This window comes from Camelus ferus, chromosome 11 (assembly GCF_009834535.1).
Source record: "Camelus ferus isolate YT-003-E chromosome 11, BCGSAC_Cfer_1.0, whole genome shotgun sequence".
Lineage (NCBI taxonomy): Eukaryota > Metazoa > Chordata > Mammalia > Artiodactyla > Camelidae > Camelus > Camelus ferus.
Window position 1 is genome coordinate 72,312,454 of NC_045706.1, and position 18,045 is coordinate 72,330,498.

The 18,045-nt window shown below is 48.1% G+C and overlaps 1 protein-coding gene across 1 annotated transcript; it reads right to left on the reverse strand.

The window, feature by feature from the left end:
• Nucleotides 1-4,392: 4,392 nt before the first annotated feature.
• Nucleotides 4,393-17,312, reverse strand: LOC102520817 (disintegrin and metalloproteinase domain-containing protein 20). Its single transcript, XM_032490548.1, has 3 exons — nucleotides 16,733-17,312; nucleotides 15,107-16,405; nucleotides 4,393-4,427 (listed from the first exon to the last, which is right to left on the reverse strand). The coding sequence occupies exons 1-3, from the start codon at nucleotides 17,310-17,312 to the stop codon at nucleotides 4,393-4,395; spliced, it is 1,914 nt and encodes a 637-aa protein (XP_032346439.1).
• Between the last annotated feature and the right edge of the window lie 733 nt (nucleotides 17,313-18,045).

Here is an 18,045-nt window from a genome sequence, read left to right on the forward strand (position 1 = left end):
CTCTGTGTTGATTTGTGCCGTAGATCATCTTATGCAGTAGGTCACTTGAAGGAGTGGCCTGGTGGAGGAGAAACAAAGCTTATTTTTCAACTTGCCCTAGCTCTTGGTAAACTCTCAAGCCTGTGCAGTTACCCAAGCTGCTGACTGTGTTCCTGGAGGCTTCCAGTAGTTGAGAGTGTGCTAAGATTTGTCATTATCCCAAAGTGGTGGGTATCAGTCATCACTTAAAAGCAGACTTCTTGGCAGGTGTGTTTGTCTTCCTGGTGTGGAGGCATCTTTGCAACATGATCTTCTTTTATACTTGTAAATTTCATTGCCAAGGGGGAAAATTATGCTTTATTTTTAGTCACAGTGATTTCCCTGTGTCAGTTTGTTCTCAAGCACCTTCAGCTGAAAATAAACAATGTGCCAGAGCAGCTTATTGTGGGATAGCATCCTCTGAACCCCTTTATTTCCCCCATATAATACTTCCCAGGATATTTCACCTATTAAAAATTTAGTTGAAGTCTGTGGAGGGAAGAATTACATTAGTCACTCAGAGTTGGAGGTCCAAAAATGAGACAAATGTTTATACTGTGATGAAAATAAATAAGCAGAAAAGAAGAAATCTACATGCATTCCCCACGTTCTCTTAAATCAGTCTCTTGGCGCTGGGAATAGGTCATTCCAATAAAATGTCTGACTTTTATTTATCTGATGGGGATTCTCATCTCTTTCCAAACTTGTAAAGTAGACACTACTTGTCTTGCCTGATTCACATAGAAGCAGTATTCTTTGACAGTTACGATTGTTAATTTTCTGTGTCGAATTAATTGGGCACAAGGAGGCCCTGATTACTGGTAAAACATTATTTTTGGGCATGTCTGTGAGGGTGTTTCCAGGAGAAGGGAGCATTGGATCAGCTTAGAAATGATTCTCTCCAACAGCAGTGTGTGTGGAAATTGTCCACTTGATTGAGGGGTTGAAGGAAAAACAGGAGAGAAGTGACAAATCCATTCTTTCTCTTTGAAGTGGAACATTATGTTCTCCTGCTCTCAGATATTAGTACTGCTGGTTCTTGGGCCTTCAAATCCAGACCAGGACTTACACAGTTGTCTCCCCTGGTTCTCCCCTGAAACTGAAAACGCACCACAAGCTTTCAAGTTTGCAGATGACACGTTTTAGGACTTTGGCCTCCATTATTAAATGAACCAATTTCTATCTATCTATCTATCTATCTATCCTCATCTATCAAACATATATATCTATGTGTCTGTCATATGTGTATGTAGATACATTATATATGCATGTATGTATCATCTATAGTATATATGTAAAAATCTATTATCTATGTATGTTTTTCTACTTATGTATGTTTATGTATCTATTGATCTATATCTATCATCTATGTATATATGCATCTTTTTATTATCTGTAAAGTATATGCCTACCTGTGTTTTTATATGCATGTATCTGCTTTTTATCTATCTCCATTGAACACTGACTAATACATAACAGTGGCACAAGCTCACCCTTGCTGGGCAGTTATGTATTAGGGAAGCATGATTTTGAAGAACAGCAGAATCTAAACAATGAAATTTTAAGTGCAGTGCTTCCAGTGTTTACGTAGATATATTGAAGTATTTTTTTCTGTTACCATAGATGAATTTAGGACCATTTTTCCAAATTATAATCTGCCAAACAGGAATAAGATTCTAAATGTTGAGAACTTGAAGTGATGGTACAGAGGTTGGTATCTATGGAGTTGTCTTTTCTGAGTCCCTTAAGTGGCACTACTTTATGCAGGAAGAATCCCAAGTTTATAACTGGCTGGCATTTAAGGTGCATTATCTGGTGACAGAAGGACCCAAGTATCAGAACCCACATTGTTCTGACTATCTAGTTTGGAACCCTTTATACCCCTTGTCACTGGATGAGACTAAAAGGCCAATGTTGTTCACAGACAAGATCAAAGTGGAAACTGAAATTCCCCAGGTCTGGGGCAATTTAGTCCTTTGTCACTAATCAATTGACATCTGCACACCTCAATTCCTGTGTACTCCTGCCAGTTTGTAAGAGCAAAACAGGTTGTGAATTTCTGATATATAAGACCAGCAGTCTGGTTTTCTCTAGATAGATAGATGATAGAAGATAATACATAGATGATAGGTAGGTAGATAAATAGATAGGTAGATAGATAGATAGATAGATAGATAGATAGATAGATAGATAGATAGATAGCTGATAGATAAATGGATAGGGTTTGGCTTTGTCACTTGGCCAAGTTAGTTCAGACTTCTGGTCTGTTTATATTTAACTTGTGGTGTTAGGCAGCCTAACAGGTGGAGCAGCTGAGCTACTTCAAGTTGTACACAGGTGGCCCGAGAACCAGCTGAAACACATGCTCTGGCAAGTATTTGTGCCAAGAGTTAGTGCCAGAACCACTTGTGACCTCCTTGAGGGGTCTGAGGATGCTGCATAGGGAATCAACCCACAGGGTTTGATAGCAATACTGCCTTGGTATGTCCCTGAGGAAAAGTCTAGCACCATGCCTCTTTTCATGCAAAGGAATGTATTCTGTCCCAATACTGTGCCTAAGAAAGGAACAGTCCTTGAGCTTCCATAAGGGTTCCTGGGGCCAGTAAAATTACTGGAAGGGGAGATAGAGTGACATTGTTCCTCATTCATCTATCTCCTGTGGTTGGTCCACCTGCTCAGTTTGGCAGGAATAAAAACTAGTTTGGGTTCTAAGTCACTATCTAGATTTTGACACAACCATCAATCAAAGTGATTCTTTAATTTGGACAGGACACCAGTGTAGGGTGAATGTGGAATGTGGACAGTTTGTCTGTTTTGTATAAAGCTAAATGTAGTTTTAGCCTATGATCCAGCAATCATGCTTCTAGTAATCTATCTGACTGAATTGAAAATTTATGTCTACACAAAGCTGCACACGAATGATTGTACAAGCTTCATTCATAATTGCTGAAACTGGAAGCAAGCAGGGTTTTCTCTCCCAGGTGGATGAATGAGCCACCTCTTGTCCACACACACACACACGCACAGGAACACTATCTGGCAATGGAAGGATAAGCATTCAAACCACAAAGAGTCATAAATGAATCTTTTTGAAAAATGGATGAGACGTCACACATCATGAAATTAACTATTTTCATTAGAACAAGTGAGCGGCATTCAGCGTTACCATGCTGTGCAATGACCTCCTCTGTCTAGTTCCCAAACCCTTTGCTTCCCAGTCTGCACTGAATATGTCAATGCCTTCTGAGGGAATCTTGCCACCTTACAATACAAAAAAGTTGTCTGGTCTAAGGACATGGATGTCTTAATATTTATTTAGGGCTTCTTTTTTTATGTTTTGTAGTTCTCTGTGTACATGTCTTTCCTGTCCTTGGTTAACTTTATTCCGGAGTATTTAATTCTTTTAGGTGCTATTTTAAATGGAACACTTTCTTAATTTCCTTTCTGAAATGTCCATGACTGTTGTGAATGAACCTTAAACGCATATGGCTAAATGAAAGAATCCTGTCTTAAAAGACTACACACTGTTTGATGTCATTTACAAGCCATTGTGCTAAGGGAATATGGTAGTTCAGCTAAACCTGTCTCTACACAGATCCCCACATCCCTCTTGAAGCTTCTAGGACTGAAGCCACGCTCTGTCCCTACACAGGACCCCACATGCCAAATGAAGCTCCCAGTGCTGAGATTGGGCGGGGGGCAATATCCAGGTCACCATGTACCACCAAGCTCCTGGAACTGAAGCCAGGCTGGGTCTCCACCCACATCCCAGTGTTCTCCTAGAAGCTCCAAGGACTGAGGTCAAACCAGGTCACTACCCATATCCTCAAGTAGCCCCTTAAGCTCCCAAGACTGAGAAAAGGCAGGGTCTCTAACCAAGTCAGCAGGGACACCCTGATGCTTTCAAAACAAAGGCCAGGCTGAGTATCTACCCAAGTTTACAAGGCACCCTGAAACTTCCAGGACTGAGGACAGGCCTTTATCCAGGTCTCCACATGTCTCCTAAAGTTCACAGACCGGCCTGAGTCTTCACTCAGGTCCCCATGTCCTAGTGTTTGCAGAACACCGTCAGGTCTAAATGTACTCAGTGTACACAGAATATGAAGAAATGTACATTTACCATGTAGACAGAATTTGGTCAATTTGAACTAGCTTAGGGCTGCTCTCCAAGGAGGCACAGGTCACACACATCTGTCCATTAACTTTGGGCAGGAGAACTAGGGCTTACATTCCTTGGGGAATAAACCAACATTAGGCTCTGCACTTGAACCACATCAGGAAACTGAACAAAATCTTTCTGCCATTAAACATTTCAACATGCAAGACAAAAAATAGTACCCATTGCTCTGGTCATGTGATGGTCAGAAACCAAGGCTAAGCCAGGAGTTTCTTGTAGTGCAGCCGGTCTCCTGCAAGGACAGGCAAGAAGTGGCCTGATTTCAGTATCCTGGGCTCCCAGCAGGAGGCGGCCACACTGGATTGCTGAGCAGGACAGGCCTGCACAGCAGAAGCGGTGAGAGGCTGTCAGGCCATCCTGTCAGCTGATCCTGGGTGGAGACCAGCCCTACACAGAGGCCTCTCCTCCCCCCACCCCCACCCCCCACTGCAATAGCTCCTGAATAAATCTGCTGTTGTTGCTTTAATCACTGTCTGGCTCTGGTTCTCTTTGAGAGAGGACACAGTAGGAAGAGAAAAGGGGGCCTCTACACACCAGGGAGGGAGGCTGCAGGAGAAACCAACCCTGCCGACACCTTGAACTCAGACCTCCAGGCCCCAGATTCCTTGAGACAATAAATGTCTGCTGTTTATCCACCCAGTCTGTGGTGTTTGCTATGCAGCCCCAGGAAACACACACATCATCGTCTGTGGAGAAGTGGTGAAGAGCTGGGTTTTCATCTGAGCTCCACCACCAATGAGCCACTCTAGGACCAGTTACCCCCACGTCCATGCCTTGGTTTCCCACCTGGAAAATGGGATTGGTAATAGCGCCCATCCCAGAGGGTGGGCCATAGGGTGGATTCCCTGAGCAAAAGCAAGTGAGGTGGGCAGAACTGGGCCCCGTGATAACCATGCAGCATGCTGGCCATCACCCCAATATTCTGGACCCTCTCCTCTGCAGGGGAAGAGTTATGTCTAGTCTGGGGGAGGCCGGCACACAAGCACCATCTCCAGCTGTTAGCAAGACTTTGTGTACAGGTGAGGGGGGATCAAAATTTGTCACCCCAAGTGTACCATTTTGGCATAAGCATCATTCTGAGCTGAAGGTGATGGAGAAGCAGCAAAAAGAAGACCTCTCCTCTCCCCAGCTGCCTGATCCCTTTGAGAGCACGCCTCCCTCTCTCCTGTCCAAGGAAGGGAAAACGAGTCTTACTGTCTGAGACCTCACCGACTGCAGTCTGCAAAACCATCCTCACTAAGTAAGCTTTGTCTTGCCTTGTCCCCCATATATTTACATTCCCACGACTTACTGTCCCTACTAGCTGAAACCTGTTTTCCTTTCTCTTGTCACTTTTCGAGAAACTTATCTCCCTTTGTTAAAATGGCATGGAAGCCCTCAAGTCTAACTGTTTCACTAGGTCTCCACTTCATTTGTGTGAATGGCTCTGTACGCAGACGTGATAAACCTTTTGCTCCTGTTAATCGGTCATTTGCCATTTTAATTTGCTGATCTGTGATACAGACCAAAAGAGAGCAGAGAAAAAGATTTCCTCCCCTCCAGGGCAGCAAGTACCCCAACAGCCAACACCGCCTGGTTCTTGCTCTTCCAGCATAACAAGCGCTGACCCTGAGTATAATGCTTTGGGGAGCCCTGGGAGCCTCCAAGAAAACAGAGCCTGGGGTGGTCTTGGGCTTCCCAACCCTGCAGTTGAGGTCAAAAGAGGGAGAGGTCTCAGGGCCTTAAGATCGGCAGGGCCCCTTTGCCAGCGGAAGAGTAGGAGATCTGTTTGTGGTTTAGCTCAGTCCAAGCCCCTCCTGCATACGTGGCATCCTAGCCGTGAGGTTAAGCAAGGGGTTGGCTTCTTCTCCTCAGACCAGTCTGTGGCCTTTGTGAAATGCCCTGGGATTCATGGTGCTAAAGGTGTCCCAATGCTGTGGCCTCCTGAGACTCCAGGGACACACAGGTCATGCAGGGTGGCCACGCTGGGCTCTGACACAGTGTGAAAACCCACTCTCAGGGCAAGTCTGTCAGGTGAGAAATAGCATCTAATGGCTGTTGTGGGGCTCAGAGGGTGCCTCTGAGTGGGCAGGACAGTTGCAGAATCATCAGAAGAGACTCTCTCTCCGCAGCAGCTCCCCAGAGGAGCCCAGCTGCAGGCAGAGGTGGACCCCACTACTTGGAGCCCTCAGGCCTTGAAACCACCACCCCGGGCCACCCTGGGTGGGACAGACACCTGGGCAGCTTTGGTGATTTCCTGCACCTGCTGCAGGTAGAGCCCGCCCTGTCTTCTTCATGGCCAAGTTCTCACCCCTCCCCGCAGGCCTCCTGGGGGCTAATGGGATAGGGGTGTCCATGGCCGGACTGGAGGTTCCATGGTGGGCTGGAGGCCACACAGCAGGCAGGAAAACTCCCCAGATCCTGCCCATTTACACCTGTCATGATCATGGAATGGCACCCAGTGCGCCAGGCTATCGCTGTGGTAGATGGTGCAGTGGTCCAGGGGCCAGGCGAGCCTGTTGGGGATGCCCAGCCCAGGCAGGTGTCTAACTTCTAAGCAGCCAGCATAATGTCCAGGGATCCCTAACCATGCTCCTAAATTCCCGGGGAGGAGGCCTCAGCAAGTTCCCTGGCAAGACCAAGAGGTCCACCAGCAGCATCTCCCTCCCCCAACTAAGTTTCAGCAAGAAAATTTTGGCTACTTTGAGTAAAACTGTTGTAAATATTCATGTGTAAGCCTTTGTGCACATATTTTTCATTTCATTTGGCAAAAAAAAAAAAAATCCTAAAGAGTTACTAGGTCATGTTGCATTTTTGTTTTAAGGAACTACTTGACAAATTTCCAACATGTTGGTACCATTTCCACCAGGAATAGAGAGTCCCAGTTGTTCCAAAGCTTCACCAACATTTGCTATGTCCATCTTTCTAATTTCCACTGCCCACTAGAGCCTCCCCACTCTGAGATTCAGAAAACCGGAGGATCCACCAAAAGGAGCCCATCCCTGTGCTATGTTGCAAGCCAGCTTAGATCTGCTCTTTTGGCCTTGAAATGAGACCTGTGGGAAATGGGACCTGAGATTCCCCTAAAGATGGCATTCTGCAAGGTTTCCACAAGACCCCTTTCTACCCTGTCTGAATAAATTACTAGTAAACACCTGTTGCCTTCACTCCAGGAACAGTCTGGGAAGCTGATCATCTGAGTAGCCAAGTAACTGCCCAGAAGCACAGGCATGGCGTCACAGAGGCAGGGGAGGAGGATGTTCTCTGCCTCCGCCCCACCAAGTGGCTGCCAGCGCCCAGCCCTTTCCATGCCACCCTCCCCCCAGCCAGGGCCCCACCAAGTGGCTGCCAGCGCCCAGCACTTTCCATGCCACCCTCCCTCCAACCAGGACACCAGCTCACAGAGCCTCCTCTTAGGTGGTTTCCCTTTGCAAAAACTTCCCTCCACCAGGATATGCATTACAAAACCTTCCTTTAGCAGGATTCATCTTATAATTCGGTTTTGGAGGCCACCCAAGAGGCCTGTCTCCCTGAAGCCAGCTCAGCCTAGTTCATCAGGGCAGCTTTTCTGGGACACACTCATCTCTTGTTCATCCACTCCCAGCTCAGACCCAGAAAGACCCCCTCAGGTCTCGTGCCCCACGGCACTGCCTAGAGGCCCAGTCACTCCCATCCTGCAAGGTCCCTCCCTCCCCTGTCCCCTGCAGAGCCACCAGGAGCTCCCATCTGCCCGAGGCAGGCTGTCTGCTCTGTCCTGGGGGAGCCTCTGTGGTCATCCACTCCCAGCTCAGACCCAGAAAGACCCCTTCACACCATGAACCCCATGTCTCTGTCTGGGCCCCTGCTTCCCTCCTGCTTGGTCCCTCATTCCTTTCAGGGTCACCAGGAGCTCCCACTTACCTGAGGCAGGCTGTCTGCTCTGTCCTGGGGAGGCCTCTGCTGACAGGCCAAAGAAACAGGAAATACCCTAGGGGGCCACCCTCACCCAGCACAGCAGCCATCATCTGACTTCGTCACTCTGGATGGGCTCTGGGTGCGGTTCAGGGTCCCACAACATCTCCTGGTTCTCATCACATCCCAGCACAGTCCAGAAGCGAATCACTAAGCAACTCTGTGCCAGCATGCCCCTCTCAACACACGGGGCTCACGTGGGCAGCCCCCCGGCAGGGCTCAGTGCACAAGAACCATGCAAGTAGTCCTTACTGCAGGATACCCTGGGCTCCACCTGGCGCTCAGAGCCGACCCTGAACTAACAAGTGACAGCTCCCGGGCACACCTGTGACCCTGGGCCCCACTCTGCGTGGCCCCTCCACCGGTTCTTCCAGAGGCTTCTAGGTGCCGGGGTCTGGGGCCTCTCTCCGTTGAACCCCTTCTTTTCCTGACTCCTGGATTTCTCTTGTGAGAAAAGGGTTTTCTTGAAATTGTCTACCGCTCATGGACCAGTTGAAATGATTAGAAAACAAGCCAGAGCTGCAGGCCCACATCTGCCCTGACCCTCAGAACCCCACACCCGTTCCTAGGACCTGGACAGCACAGTGGGGCCTGTTTTCCACAACTGTAAGCCCCTGACTGGGGAGGACTGACTGACCCAGGCTGCCCGACCCCGCCGGCTAGCACTTCCCACGTGTGCCAGGGTTGAGGTCTGTACAAATGCCTCCTCCTTGGAGCTAAAGCAACTGCAGGTATACCTGAGGCCATAGTCCCTGCCTGGTCAGTGGCAGTGGGGCTGGGCTGGTGGGAGGGAGGGAGGGGCCAGGGCTACGCAGGTGGCCCGCTCCGAGTGGGCCTCTGCTGGACCTTCCATGTGAGTTGCTGGGGGGCCTCCTACTAAGGAAGAGAATGTTCCTCCCTGTGCTTTTGGAAGTTCTCCCCAGGCAAAAATGAGGACACAAGAGAAAAGGCCATAAGGGCCAGGAAAGGAAGGTAACTCAGGTCCAGAAGAGCGCCCAGACCAGGACTGTCCCGTGTGGCCTGCGGGCACCAACTCAGCATGCGTGCTGTCACTAGTGTGGGTCCAAGCCCTTTTCTCCAGCCTCTATGATCCTTGCACATATCCAGGTGGTTTCCCTGGCGGGGATGAATAAACTTCAGGGCAGCTGGCCTGGGAGTGAGCTCACATTTAGTCAGAGATTCCTCTGCACGGGGACGCTCCTTAGGGGGGCTGCTGGCCACATGGGAGAAAATTCCCCACCTCTGGCCAACTTTAGGATTTTTTTTGTACTTGCCTACACCTGATGTCGTTAGAGCCCACCCCATCCCTACTTCAAGGCTAAGTTCTTACCCCTCTTTATCTCTTTATAGCCCTCTTGGGGGCTAATGGGATACATGTGTCCATGGCAGAACTGTGGGCCCATGACTGGATTGGGGAGTTCATGGCAGGATTAGGGGAACCATGGTGGGTTGGAAGCCACATGGCAGGCAGCGGGGCTCCCACTGATCTTGCCCATCGATAGGTCACGGTTGTAGGCCTGCACACAGTACATCAAGCTCCTGCGTGGTAGAAAGTACAGTGGTCCAGGGACCAGTCCAGTCCATTGGGGATGCCCAGCCCATGCAGGTGTCCGACCAATGAGTGATCAGCCTAGGGCTTGTACAGGGGGCCCTGGCAGTGCTCCCACACTTCCAGGGACCATTTGCTCTGCTTCCCCACTCCTGACACTAGCTGACACACAGTCATGATGCCGTGACTCTGGCTGCCAGATGTCCAGTCAGGAGGGCCCCAGAAGCAGCACCTGGCACCAGAGAAGATCTGTCTTTTGATGGGCAGTGGACACATGGGATATTAGGACTTTGCTTTGTGTCTAGAAACACTGAGATTCTTTGAAGCTGGCCTGCCCATGTAGACTGGAAACTCGTTGCACATCCAAGTTACTCAGGACCAACATCTGCACCTCCCAGTACCCACGTCCCACCAACCCATGTTCCTAGTGTGGATATCCATGTACACAAGCTGCTCTGTGTCCTCTTCCCACATGGGATGCCTTCCCACCTCTGCTTCCCCTGACAAGTGCCCAGAACTCACATGTCCTGGGAAGGAAGGGGACTAAGGAGAGGATGGCCTGTCCTGTCTGCTCCCTGAGGACCCAGTCACAGGGCTCAGAGGCTGCTGGGCCTTGAGCTCTGGAAGCTCCTAGGTGTGTGATAAACATAAGTACATGAAAGATCTGAACACTAAAATACTAATAGACATCCATGAAAGAAATTGAAGACACAAATAAGTGAGACGACCTTCTGTGCACATGGATTGGAAGAATTCACATTATTAAGATGTTCATACTACACAGTAATTGAGACATGCAATGCAACCCTTGCCAAATTTCCAATAGCTTTTCTTAAAAACAGAAATTGAACAAATTCCCCTCAGATTTGTACAGAACCAAAAAAAAAAAAAAACAAAACAAAAAAACAAAAAAACAACCCCAAATAGTCAATGTAATCATGACAAAGAAGAAAGCCAGAGGCTTTGCCTTACTGGCTTCAATCTGTATGACCAAGCTACAGGAACTAACACTGTATGGTGCTGACATAGACACTGAAGTACAGACCAATGGGTCAGAAGAGAGAGCCCAGAAACAAGCCCTCATGAATACAGTCAAGCGACATTTATCAGGGGAACCCAGAACCATCCACGGGGAAGGAATAGTTTCTTCAACACGGGGGGTTGAGCTAACCAGATAACTATGTGCAGATAAAATTAATCGGACCCCTACTTACATCACTCACAAAAAAATTAACTCAAATGTATTAAAGACTTGAACGTAAGACCTGACCCCATAAAAATCCTAGAACACAATCTAGGGAAGGAACTCCTGGACAGTGGCCTTGCCAATATTTGTTTAGATACGACACCAAAAGCAAAGGCAACTAAAGCCCAAAGGATCACATGAAGCTATATCAAACTCAAAAGCTTCGCCAATGCCAAAGGAACAATAAAAATATGAAAAGTTAGCCTGTGGAACAGGAGAAACTATTTGTAAACTGTGATTCAGACAAGGCATTAATATCAAAGTTCTATAAAAGGCTCATTCAACTCAAGAACAAAAAAATAAACTATGAAAAGGGCAGAGAAACTGAATGGGCACGTTCCAAAGAAGTCATCCATAAGGCCGACGAGTGCATAAAAAGCTGCTCCATGTAACTAGTCATCAGAAAGCTGCAACTTAAATCCATAAAGGGAGGAAGGAAGAAAGAAAGGCAGGCAAGGAGGGAGGGAGGGAGGGAGGGAGGGAGGAGGGCAGATGTCAGCTCACACTTGGTTGGCTGCCATCGAGAAGACAAGGCATGACAAGACTCGCCCCAGATGTGAGGAGGAAGACAGCAGTGTCCGACGTCAGTGACATGAGGAATCTTAAAAAGAGAAAATGTCAAAGCAGAGTAGACTGGTGACTAACAGGGGTCAGGGGGTGGGGGAATTGAGGACATACGTTCTTAGGGCGCAGCGTACAACCAGCAGCGGAGTAAGTTAGTGCTGGAGATCTAACGCACGGCGCGCAAGTATAGTCGACACTGCTGTATTACAAACTTCAACCTTTCCAAGGAACTAGAGTTTAAGTTTATCACCACAAAATGAAATGGTAATTGTAGGAGCTGCTGGAGGTGCTGGGTAACGCTCTGGTGGGCATCACATTACAAGGTGTCAATGTATGAAATCACCCCTTTGCACACTGACACATGCGATGTTACACATCAATGATACCGCAATTAAATTTTAAACAAATGAATGTTAAATAAATGAGGTTCAAAGGGAAGAGAAAGAAAAGCAGACCTAAGCACAGCGCCCCGTAGTGCGGGAAGGTTAGGTCAAACGCTGAAAGCACTGCCTCCTGAGGAGAAAAGGCCCGGACTCCCGCCTGAGCCCCTGGGAGCCTGCGCCCTGAAGGAGAGCTTCCCGCACACACGCGGGAACCCGGGCTGAAGCGCCTCAGCCCCTGGGGGGAGCACAGGGATCTGACCGGGCCGTGCTTCTTAGGGACCACTGGGGTCGCTCCTCTCCGCAGGACAGTCACATTACCCAGAACCCCCATAGATTTTAGGCACCACCTCAGGACTTCAGTCAGAAACTATGAGCCATAGGAGCCATAGGAGCCATGATAGGAGAACCAGAAGTCAGAAAGGGAAGACAAAGGGACAACAGAAAGAGATTCAAAGAGATCAAGAGCGGGTGCGCATCAAGCACTGAACTTGGAATGCAGACGAGCCCCAGGGAGAGGAGCACTGACCCCTTGTACAGAGACCCCCCAGGCCACGTGGGGAAGCCTGCAGTTTGGCTGCAGGAAGGAGGCCAGTAAAAGGTGCGAGGAGGGTGACGCTGCGTCAACAAACAATTCACAGCAGAGGGTGTGAGATTAGGTGGGTGTTTAATTCATCTGGCCTCTCATTGAAATTTCTCATTAATAGCCACCCGTCAAGAATGGAATACGCTGACAGCAGCACAGCACCGGGTTGTCAGAGTAGGTTTGTGGCTCGTCATGGGGAGAATTCAGAGATGAGACCTGGACGTCAAGAAAGTAAAGTGGGGGCTTATTACTCAGCGACAGTCTTCTCTCCAAGGGAGATGGGCTGTCCTGGGTGAGTAGCTGCGCTGAGTGTTTGGCAAGCTGTTGATACGGTGTTTAAAAGTGAATGGGCAGGATGTTCACTGGGAAGGGAGAGGTTGTGGTTGTAGTTCTTGATTTTCATTCCAGCTCCACCCTCCCAAGGCAGGAGGAATTTTTGTCCTTCTTTAGTCTTGACTGCAATGTCATGATATCAGTGCATGATGGGTACTTCTCATCTGCAGGGCCAGTTTTATTGTAGCAAGAGCATAATGAGCAAAACGTTACATTCAGATGCACACAGTTCCAGCCTTCTCCCACCTTTCTTTGTCTGCCTCCAGGGGATTTGTCAACCCGAAGCGTGTGGTATTTTATCAGTCCGGAAGCTCCTACTTTTCTTTGTTTGTCGCAGGACGCCCGTTGTTCACAAAACGTAAGGATTCCTGCCATTTGGTACACGTTCCCCTTTCTCTGCTTACATCGAGCTATCCGGCTGCTTGAACAAATGGACTGGAGTACCTTAAATGCAGACTGAAAGCTGGAAGTTGGTAGGCAGTTCAAAGATAGTGTTGGGGGTTGAGAGGTTCTTGTCTTGCTGCAGGAAGAATTCAAGACAAGACACAGGGTTAAGAAAGCAAAGCAAGGATTCAAGGACAGATGGCACACTGTCGAGGAAAGAGCAGGCAGACCCAGGTGGGTGGCTGCTCTGAGTTTCCTTGGCAAGGTCAGTATATGAGTGTGAAAAGGAACGGGAAGAATATTCCTCAGTGGGGAGGGGTTTGGGGCCATCCTTCCTGACCTGCATCCCGGCTCCACCTTCCCAGGTGGGGAGGAGGCAGTTTTCCTCCTTATTCGCCTTGACTGGCAAGTTGGATGAGGTCATAGTGAACAAAATGTTACACTTGGATGGGGGTATCATAAACAAAAAGTTACACTTGTATGGAAATCCTAATGATCGAAAGGTTACAATCGGATGGCGGGGATTCCTGTCCTGTCCCACCCTTCTGCCTCCAGGACGCTTATCAACCCAGAAGGCATTTTATTTTTCAATCTGTCCAGAGGATCCTATTTTTCTTGGTCTGTCCCAGGACCCCCACGGTTTACAAGATGTGTGGTTTTCTGCCATTTGCACATCTCCCCACTTCTCTGCTCCTATCTAGCTACCTGCCTGCTCTAACAATAGGACAGTACGATGAATTTGGAGACAAGAGGTTAGGGTTTCAAAACAGCGTGCATAGAGGCAGGACCGCTTTAAGTGTACACATTTAAGGAAACCCTGAAAACAAATGTTACAACAGACCAAAAGGGAGTTTCTGTGGATAATGCGGGAAGTGCTACGTTCTTAGTTTGCTGGGAGTTTCTGTCCTTTGAATTCCCTGCTACGTACCTGTATGGCATGGGGAATGGTCTACATAATTTTAAAGGTTAATTTATAATAAAAATGCTTTCTTACTACTTACACATTTTATTGTACTAATTTTGCTTCACATTGTAAAATAATAGTTCACTCAACGTTGTTTGGATACAGAAGGAGACTGGTTTTGCAGCCCCGGCAGGGTGAGCTGAAGACTGCTGTCTGTTACTCACCACTAATTCCTCAGTTCAAGTTCACTGAAAGTGCGTTGAAATGTAGGTGCGGGGAGGGAGAAAGTCACATTCACAGAGTTCCCCTGGATGCTGGAGTCCTCGATAAGCACATCTACTTAGTTTTCTGATGGAATTTCGTCCAACGCAACATTCCACCTCCTGATCCCAGTGCCCCACTTTGGGAAATTAGGTCTCCCGGGTGTCCTAGTTTACACTAGATGCGAGTTGAGCCCACATCTCTCTCACCCCACAGCCCACAGCCCACAGCCCACCGGAAGGGGACAGACGAAGCTGCTTGGGAGCAGCCCTCCCTCTATTTCCCTGGACCCATTCTGGGTTTAGAGAAGGAGAGATCACCTAGAGGAAGAGGAAAACCCCAGTGTTCAGGAGCACTAATTTAGAGACATGTCATGAGTCTGTGCCTAAAGCCGCCCATGGCAACTTTTGTTAATAGTGGGAGCGGCAAACTCAGGTCAGGACCCAGCTGCCGACCCCCATCTCCTCTGCTGGCCAAAGTCTCAGGCTTGATACTCCCTCTGAGAGTTTATGAAATATCAGAGGACAGAAACAGATGATTTTTCAAGATTTATTTCACAGGGCTGATCAACGGCCTATCAAAGAGTCCTGAGATGAGAACGTCAATGCCTCTTCACCACCCCTGATGTGTGGAAGTCCTCCAGTGTCTCTTGGAGGGTTCTGGAATGTGAAAATCATCTTTGCCATCCCATTACAGATTTTATCAGAGATCTTACTTCTATATTGCCTCTGGCTGTACAGGGGTTGGCAGGCTGGTTTATAATTTATTTTGCACCTGTTGTCGCTTCATGAACTGTGGAGGTCTTGATAACTTTTACATTTGTGGCTACGCCCAAGAGGAGAGCAGCTATGAAGGCATAGATGCGACCGAAGACCACTCTCAAATATACCACTGATTCTTGGCTTTGTTTTACTGACCGCATCATTCTTGGTGGGGATCCGCTGTCTTGGCTCCCTCCAGCACCTTTATCTGCACAATATGGAGGGTCCCAGCCTACATGGCAATGGCAATTCCTTCTGTTGTTGCAAATTCCTCTAAAACTGCATTTCTCAGGGTTACAGTCATATGTTATCGCAGCTATAGAAGCATTGCAGAAGTTATTCTCACAGAACTTTCCAGGGGCACAGGGGGTACCGTTTCTCACATGACCAACATCATTTATCCCTGTTGCTATGTGTGTGTCTAATCCCCAGCACCACACCTGTGAGATCTTTGACTGATGGAACGAGGCGTGGTCTGGCAGCCGGGGAAGGTGTGTGACGTTGCCGCACTGCAGCCTTCCACACTTTATGTCTGCATTCTGACAAGGGTTAAAAGTCATTAGAGGAGCTCTTCTTGAACAGTGTCCAAATCGAGTGGCCTTTGTATTTATTGTATAGCAGCTGTCGTCGGCATTCACAGCGTGTCTTCCAAAGATCTCTTGGCAGTGCATGGTGCGGTCAGTGCAGTTTCCATGATAGCAGTAGCCCTCCTCGGTACAGGGGGTTCCATCTTGCAGATAAAAGTTCTGGGGGCATAGGTAAGTACCCCCAGGGCAGTACTCGGGGAGGTCACATATATTTTGGATTGGTCTGCACAGCGTTCCAGGCGTAGCGTACGTACAGTTTGTACAGCACATTTCTTTATCACAAACAGATCCTCTCTTAAGGGAACAGTCAGTGTTACAGCATGTGTTGCTATAACACTGCTTTAAGGAGCCACAGTCACATCTCTCTGAACCCTCCACTACAGAGTTTCCACAACGTACATTTATCAGGCTTGCATTAAATGTCTTCCAAACCGTGTCAAATATACAATGGCCTTGAGTTTTCACTATGTTCCGCCAGTGTATGATGGAGCAGTCACTGAAGGCGTCTGTCAAAGCAGCGTAGGGTGACATAATGCAGACGGTCCTTCTCATGCAAGTGCAATCTTCAGAATCAAAATACAGACCAAAACTTCTCCCAGTGTACCGGGCTGCTAAGATACTTACCATTAAGTGATGTCTGCCTAGGTAACCAACAAAGAGTATGTCATGCATATTGCATGTACGATACAGTGGTGGGTCAAAGGACGCGGGTCCATGTTTAATCACTATGAAGGATGAAACGGGTCTGACAGTTGGTCTAAGGTTAGTTCTGTGATACACAGCATATGGGCTTTCATACACACGATAATCATTCATAGTTGTTGGATCTCTCACATTATATACTAGGACTGCAGTGACAAAGTACCTTATGTTAAGACCTGCATACATGGAGTCCATTAAGTTAGCCATATGTAACATGTAGTTTACACACCGTGTTACATTTTGGAATACACGATACATTGTATTGGAAAATTGAGCAAATCCTCTGATAACTCCTATATGCGGGGCAAAGTACCTAGAATTCAAATAATGGTGGCGGGCTTCACTGATACCAGCTTCAGGGAACAGGGGGTCCCCATTCTGCCTGTCTTTCAGTCTATGCACAGGTCCCATTGTATCGGCGTCTGCCACTATCTGAGAAACCACATGTTCAAATGTTTTAGAATACCTGAGGGGTTTTATTTCATAGGCAAGGTCATCCAGCTTCATAATACCTTCAAGACCCCCATAGCACGTGTCCACAGTGACCATGGAGAAAGGAATCCCCTCCACGTAGCCGAGGTGGTAACAGTCTGAAGGGATGAAGGGGAAGTCCATCTGCAAGGCGCCTTGCTCGTCCTGAGTCAGCAGCAGCAGCTGTCCAGGCCAAAAGATGTTCTTGCTCTTCATGTGCATAACGTGCCTCTGGCCCCCGAAGTACAGGCTGTAGGAGAGCCATCCTGGCATCTGAACGCCCTTGCCGTGGTGGAGCTCCTTCCTGGGTATCACCACCTCCGAGGAGATGTAGCGCCATGAGGGATGGCCTTGAGAACACTGGACTGGAGCCAGCATGGCCCAGAATCCAAGCAGCAAGAGGGCTGTCCTCCGAGTGACCTGGCTCTCTGCCAGCTTTGTGCCCCTGTTGAGGGACATCTGTCAATGAGAACAGGTGAAAAGAGGATCCCAGAGAAGCCAGGTCTGACCCATCTGTTGTGGCCACCTCCGGTCAAGGGGACACTGACAATGAACAAAGCCCGCCTGGGCCTGCCAGCACTTACCCCTGGGTGGGTCTCCTACCATAGTTAGGTAACAGTCAACAGGTGTGGCAGTGGGTGGGGTCTGGATATTAACTCAGCCAGGGCTGAACTGGAAAAGTGGGAAGGCTGTGTCTGTGAGTGCTGGCATGGAAATGGGAGGTGACTGGGCCAGTATGTAATGTAAATTAATGCTTCCCCAATGCTCTGTAAAACCCTTCAGTGTCCACCATCTGTTGCCCCTAAATGACAAGATTTGATTTTCCTTACTCCAACTGTTCAGGACAGACTCTGTTCCTGACTGCCTATGGCCCCAGGCTTGTTCCCTCTAAGCATTTTCTGTGTTTCTTTCCTGGAGTGTGGTGGGTTCCTCCTGTGCACGCGCTGGTCCCTTCTCAGTTGAAGACACAAGGACCTGTCTGTTGGTGCCCAAAGTGAGAGTCCAAATACTTCTCATAGTTAAGCAAATTTTGTACTTTTTTGTGCCACATCATGACCAGGAGAAGGTAACTTACTGTCCTCCAAACTAGGAATATTTTCCTTTCATTTTACAAACGTAACCCCAGCATTTAAGCTGAAAGTCACCAAGGACGTACCTTCACGGTAGTCTGTTTACTCCTTGCTTTCTTCCT